The sequence below is a fragment of the Gossypium hirsutum genome, chromosome D06, assembly GCF_007990345.1.
Source record: "Gossypium hirsutum isolate 1008001.06 chromosome D06, Gossypium_hirsutum_v2.1, whole genome shotgun sequence".
In the NCBI taxonomy this organism is placed as follows: Eukaryota; Viridiplantae; Streptophyta; class Magnoliopsida; order Malvales; family Malvaceae; genus Gossypium; species Gossypium hirsutum.
This window is the reverse complement of record NC_053442.1, coordinates 65,128,742-65,135,135: the sequence shown is the minus strand read 5'-3', so window position 1 is coordinate 65,135,135 and position 6,394 is coordinate 65,128,742. Positions and strand designations below refer to the sequence as shown.

Here is a 6,394-nt window from a genome sequence, read left to right as displayed (position 1 = left end):
TATTTGAATTTTTGTTTACAGATTTGTGACGTCTAAAGTTGTTATATAAAAATAGAAAATGAACTGTGGAAGTGAAGGAAAAAGAGAGCTTCCAATTGATGCATGCACTGCGATCAGAGAAAGACATATGACATCAATTTTAACAATCCAATGACTTAAAAGAAAACTTTTGAATAGTTCAATAACCAAATTATAATTTTTTAATTAAGTGACCAAAACAAAAATTTACCCATAAATTTTGTATTTTCGAGTTCTTATTTCACTTTAGGTAAATCATATATCATCAGTGAGTTTGATCCAAACTTAACTTAATTTAAAATTTTGAATATATTTCAATTATTCGGTATTTGTTTTATATGGTTATGGACAAATAATTTGAGGTGTTGTCAGAGTTGTTTGATCTGAATTCCATTTGATCCAGTCAAAAAATTTCGAGGTGCAACTTATTTGTTAAATAAATAAAATAGAATTGCAAATATGGGGATATGTGGGGGCGATCTTCTATTAGACGTTGATTATAAAAATGTTATTTAACCGTTAAAACTGTCTAGTCAAAAAAACTTCTTGTATTGATGTTTTTCAACATTAGTGAATTTCTATTATGCCCGTGATTTTTTTTCTAATAAGACTTTTCCACATAAAATTTGCCTATTCTTATTTTTCTTTATTATTTCTTTGCCATCAATGCTACTACTATTATCGAGGTAGAGTATAATAATTACTAATAAAAGACCTGACCGCCAGGCCAGCTTAGATGGTAAATTTCAAATAAACAGGATCCAAACAAAAAGTCTTAGTTAAAGAAACAGAAGTAGAAGATTTATAGGTTTATACATATATTGATAGAGAGAACAAACAACTAATATCGAGCTTTGATCTTGTCAAATGACTTCAAGCCTTCGTATAGATGTTTCTCGAAGAGTTTCATATGAGCAGTCTGTAGGCATGCTACCACTGACAAGCTCCCATCATCGGTTGGACATGATAGTATGTATAATTTTCCTTCATGTACAACTTTTGCTGGACCCATGTATATTGGTCGACCCCATCCAAAATCTGCATCATATGTAGACAGTCGTGTCCGTTTGTTGATATTTAGGTTTGGGCACTGGTAAGTGTCTGGTTTTCTCCTGGCAGCTGTTATATCTGGCAGTGTTTCTAGGTAATTAAGAGCTTATCTTAGATACTCATTATTCATCCTTTTCAATGTTCCATGAACTCGTTCTAGGGTATTTACAAACGGTTCTGATTGGAGATTTCCAGATAGAGCAATTAATGAAGCCGCAAACACTGCATTGCCCACGTACGTTGATAGGAGGGAGGATGTAGTCTGGGACGTCCATTAATTGGCATGTTTAACTTGGTTGGCTGGTCATATGAGAGGCCCCGAGCTTTAGTTGCACAACGCCATATGTATGCAGCTAGAATGATGTAGGTGCTGTAATTGGTTTTGTTACCATGTTCCCATGACTTGGCTTTTAGGGTATTAAGTTGATTTTGTGTGATCTTGAAAACAGATACAGTTGAGGGCTTATGGGTATTAGGGCCAAGTGACGTAGAGGTGTTTAAGGAAGGAGGTGGGTCATATTCGAGATGATGAAATCTAGGGATTGGTGGCACTCTTGCTCGGAGAAGGGTTCGGTCAATAAGTGGTGGCATGCTAATTAAAAATACATTAAAAATTAAATATTTCCCAATAAATTAAAAATACATTAAAATATTATTATATTTAAATAACACTAAGATAGTTACAAATTAGCAAGCAAATACCTTTAAAATAATAGGAAAATTAACAATAAAATAAAAGTTATACAAAATTCAAACAACAACAATAAAATAATAGTAATATAATAGCGAAATGGTAGCAAAACAACTAATTTAGGCCAGGCGTGAGTGAAAAAAAAACTCACCCAAGGCTCAGCCCATTGAGAAAACAAGCCTTTTTTTTTCAAACACATTTTTCGAGTCTATATTTTTATTCAAACCTTCTTACTTTTTAAACGGACCTTCAGGCCTGGATGGATAACCTGCCTATAATCAGATCTAGTGTGCACTAATGCGCCTCCTCTTCCTTCACGCCTCAATTCAAGTTCTCATGTTAAATCTTTTATGCAATTCAAGTATCCTCACATTTCTCGACACATTGGATAACAATTGTACCAAAATAGAAATTGATCAATTAAGTCTTAAATTAGATAAAATACGTGTCCAAAATTAATTAAATAAAATAATAAAAATATGTCAATTAAGTGCATTATCAACTATTATATATTTTTATAATTGCAAAATTAGACGAATGATTAAGATTTTTAAATAAAATAATATAAGGCCTCGATGTCTCAAAATTAAAGTATATAGACTAAAATCATGTTAGACAAAGTATCGAAAATAAACTAAAATTTAATATTTTGATAATGAGAAATGATTGTATGAAACAGAGACGGCACGTCATCATGTATCACTTACAAATTATTTAATGTTATTTCAGCATTTTTATGTCATTGATACATAATTTTAATATTTTTTTAACTTAGACCCTAAACTCTAGACTCTAGACTTTAGATCTTGAATCCAAAATCTTGGACTCCAAACCATGGACCCTGAACCTAGGGTTCAGGATGCAGGATCCAAGGTTCAGGGTTAAGGGTTTTAGAGTTTAGAGTTCATGGTCCAATGTCTAAGGTTTAAGTTATAAAAATTACCAAAATTATGTGTTAATGACATGAAAAAAAAGATACTGAAATGACATTAAATAATTGATAAAAATATAAGATGATGTGGCGTCTCTGTTTCATACAATCCTTATTCATTTTTCGTGTTAAAAATGTTATGAATCATATATTTATGTCTACTTGTACGATGTGTTGGTTTTCTTCTTGCTCAATTTGTATTAATATAGCACTAATTTCTCCGTCCTCCATTGTTTACCTCTGAAACAGTAAAAAGAACATAGCAAATGATGCTGTTTGGAATGGAAAATGTTTTTTAGGTTCATTTGCTTTTCTTCTCAAGGCTTTAGCTTGTCAATGTCTCAACCACAGAAGGTTAAAGTTAAATTATGAATACCCAGGCCCTCTACTCATTTCATATTATAGCTCCTGCTCCTCCTCTGCTTGGATTATTGTTAGAGTTGTGTGATCTGAATCCCGTTTGATCCGATCAGAAAAGTTCTAAGTGTAACTCACTCGTTAAAGAAATAAAATAAAAATACAAAATTGGGGGATATGTGGGGGCGATCTTCTATTAGATGTTGATTATGAAAAGGTTGTTTAATCGTTAAAATGTGTAGTCAAAAAATCTCTTGCATTATTGTTTTTCAACATTAGTGAATTTCTTCTCCCCTACCTATGGTTTTTTTCCCGATAAAAGTTTTTCACGTAAAATCTGTGTATTTTTATTTTTCTTTGTTATTGCTATGTGATCAATCTTATTACCATTACCGACGTATAGTATAACAATTACCAATAAAAAAACCTGTTAGCCAGGGGCAGCTTAGATGTTAAATTTCAAATGAACAGGATTCAAACAAAGTTTTAGTTAAAGAAACATAAGTAGAAGATTTATAGGTTTATACATATATTGATAGAGAGAACAAACAACTAATATCGAGCTTTGATCTTGTCAAATGACTTCAAGCCTTCGTATAGGTGTTTCTCGAAGAGTTTCATATGAGCAGTCTGCAGGCATGCTACCAGTGACAAGCTCCCATCATCAGTTGGACTTGGTAGTATGTATATTTTTCCTTCATGGACAACGTTTGCTGGACCCATGTATATTGGTCGACCCCATCCAAAATTTGCATCATATATAGACAGTCGTGTCCATTTGTTGATATTTAGGTTTGGGCACTCGTAAGTGTCTGGTTTTCTCTTGGCAACTGTTATATCTGGCAGTGTTTCTAGGTAGTCAAGAGCTGACCTTAGATACTCATTATTCATCCTTTTCAATGTTCCATGAACTCGTTCTAGGGTATTTACAAACGGTTCTGATTGGAGATTTCCAGATAGAGTAATTAATGAAGCCGCAAACATTGCATTGCCCACGTACGTTGATGGAAGGGGAGGATGTAGTCTGGGACGTCCATTAACTGGCATGCTTAACTTGGTTGGTTGGTCATATGAGAGGCCCCGAGCTTTAGTTGCACAGCGCCATATGTATGCAACTAGAATGATGTAGGTGTTGTAATTGGTTTTGTTACCATGTTCCCATGACTTGGCTTTTAGGGTATTAAGTTGATTTTGTGTGATCTTGAAAACAGATACAGTTGAGGGCTTATGGGTATTAGGGCCAAGTGACGTAGAGGTGTTTAAGGAAGGAGGTGGGTCATATTCGAGATGATGAAATCTAGGGATTGGTGGCACTCTTGCTCGGAGAAGGGTTCGGTCAATAAGTGGTGGCATGCTAATTTGGGGCAAGCCTCTTGCTATTTCAGACCAACTGCTGATGAAATGAAAGGCCGTTGTGCCATCAGTCAAAGTATGATGAGTTGCTATTCCAAGACAGACTCCACCGCATTTAAGAGTAGTTACCTAGCAAAATATACACACAACAATAGACCTTTTTGAAACAAAAATATTAAGGTTTTTTTTTTGCAAAATTAACAAAAAAATTGATTAATTATAAAAATGACTCAAGTGTAAAATCTTGTACAAGAATGACCCATTTTTTACCGTAAAATTTGGTGCCACCATTCCCATTGGAGGCACCACCCCATATATTTTTTTTAAATATTTATTTTGAATGTCGTTGGACTCATTGGTGGCATCTATGTCAGTTTTGTAAAAAGTATCAATATACTTTGTTGATGGTATGATTTAGCTTCAAGAGAAAGTGCTAAAAGTTCCATGGCGGTGGCTTAGCAGTGAAGAAGATGAAACCGAAACCTTTTTCTCTTCAATGAACTTCTCGCCCGACTCATTTGTAATAATCTTGTTCGCTTTGACTAATCTTGTTCTCAGCTTTTCTTCAGTGAGGATTATTACAGTTTTCCATTTAACATGCAGTCAAATTCGACGAACGAAAATGATTATTACAAATGAGTCAAACCAAAGGTTCATTGAAGAGAAGGGTTTTGGTTTCATCTTCTTCACTACTAAGCCACCACCATGGACCTCCATAATTAGCACTTTCTTGTGAAGAACGAAAAGTATCTATACTTTGTTGATGGTAATACTTTTTACAAAAATATCGGTACCGCTAATTAGTCTAGCCATACCAATTTTTACGATAGAAAACGGGTCATTCTCGTATAAGATTTTATACCTGGGTATATTCATAATTAATCGATTCTTTTTAAGTCAGTTTTGAAAAAAAAAAGCCATATATCAACTTCTTAGCTGATAGCTTAGTTTTTCTTGTGCTTTAACTTCAGTATCAGGCTGTTTGAGTTTTCTCAGAGCTTATCCTTTTTCTCCTACTGCAAGTAACAGTTATCATCTATAATAAGATAATAGTTCTTCATTCACTTACCTGAGCCATAATAAGCGGATAAGAACTGATATCTCCAGAGTAATCAGCCGTGGGAACCAGTTTCCTCAGTTTTGAGCAGGGAGTAAAACCGTCGAGATCATCCATGGCCGATGTAGTTTCAGCTTCTATCCACAGAACACCCTCTGCGTTGCATAATATCTCCAGCCTACCATTTTCATCACGTCCCAACCTCCCAGCCATAGGATAGAATTGCACAAGAGTCTTGCTTAAAGCCTCCTGTAGCACTTGAGGCTTGAAGAAGTCAGAGGAGCCATTTGGTTTGTAGAAAAACAGTAAAGGGACATGGTCTGTTGGCACCACCACGTCCAGATTTGAAATCCATTGCCTTTCTTTAGGAGTATCTTGAGCAGGGCGTATCATGCTCCATCTCTTTACACTAACATCCATTGATATTCTGGTAAGAGGCAAACCTGCTGATGAAAAACCAACAGAAGGGAAGGTCAGAAAGTGTCCGTCTATCTTAAGCAAAGGCGAGGTTCTCTTCTCGGGTTTTTATAAAAGTAACCCAAATTTTGTGAATAATTACCAAAATGACTCAATTTCTACTGTTTGTCGGTGCGGCCAGATCATCCGCCAATAATTACTGTAAGGGTAAACTATAAATCAGTCACTTTTGTTTGCTCTAGATTATATTTTAGTCACTTAAGTTTAAAATATTACGTTTTAGTCACTTATGTTATCGTTTTATTACGAATTGGTCACTCTATCATTAAGCTCTCTTACCTCCCTAATGACGGTCCTACATGGCAGTCCAAATTAAATTTATTTAATTAAAAACCTATTTTCGTCCCAATAATTGGACATCGTAGTTGGCATTTAAAACCCATTTGTATTGTTACGTAGGACTACCGTTAGAGAGGTAACGAAGTTTAACGGTGGAGTGACCACTTAATAACAAAATGAT

At 34.7% G+C, this 6,394-nt stretch overlaps 2 protein-coding genes across 2 annotated transcripts; both read right to left on the bottom strand.

The window, feature by feature from the left end:
- Positions 1 to 859: 859 nt before the first annotated feature.
- LOC107961085 (shikimate O-hydroxycinnamoyltransferase-like) lies at positions 860 to 1,659 on the bottom strand. Its single transcript, XM_016897324.1, has 2 exons — positions 1,308 to 1,659; positions 860 to 1,158 (listed from the first exon to the last, which is right to left on the bottom strand). Exons 1-2 carry the CDS (start codon positions 1,657 to 1,659, stop codon positions 860 to 862), a joined length of 651 nt encoding a protein of 216 aa, XP_016752813.1.
- A 1,806-nt stretch (positions 1,660 to 3,465) lies between these two features.
- Positions 3,466 to 5,961, bottom strand: LOC107960292 (shikimate O-hydroxycinnamoyltransferase). The gene is made up of 2 exons (XM_016896607.2): positions 5,470 to 5,961; positions 3,466 to 4,529 (listed from the first exon to the last, which is right to left on the bottom strand). The coding sequence occupies exons 1-2, from the start codon at positions 5,875 to 5,877 to the stop codon at positions 3,600 to 3,602; spliced, it is 1,338 nt and encodes a 445-aa protein (XP_016752096.1). The 5' UTR covers positions 5,878 to 5,961; the 3' UTR covers positions 3,466 to 3,599.
- Between the last annotated feature and the right edge of the window lie 433 nt (positions 5,962 to 6,394).

Excerpts from the sequence above, each read along its gene's own strand:
- LOC107960292 (XM_016896607.2), bottom strand. The coding sequence starts at position 5,877 with ATGGATGTTAGTGTAAAGAGATGGAGCATGATACGCCCTGCTCAAGAT. Across the intron at positions 4,530-5,469 it reads ATCCGCTTATTATGGCTCAG|GTAACTACTCTTAAATGCGG; the intron begins GTAAGTGAATGA and ends ATATTTTGCTAG.
- LOC107961085 (XM_016897324.1), bottom strand. The coding sequence starts at position 1,659 with ATGCCACCACTTATTGACCGAACCCTTCTCCGAGCAAGAGTGCCACCA. Across the intron at positions 1,159-1,307 it reads ACATCCTCCCTCCTATCAAC|AAACACTGCCAGATATAACA; the intron begins GTACGTGGGCAA and ends TTAATTACCTAG.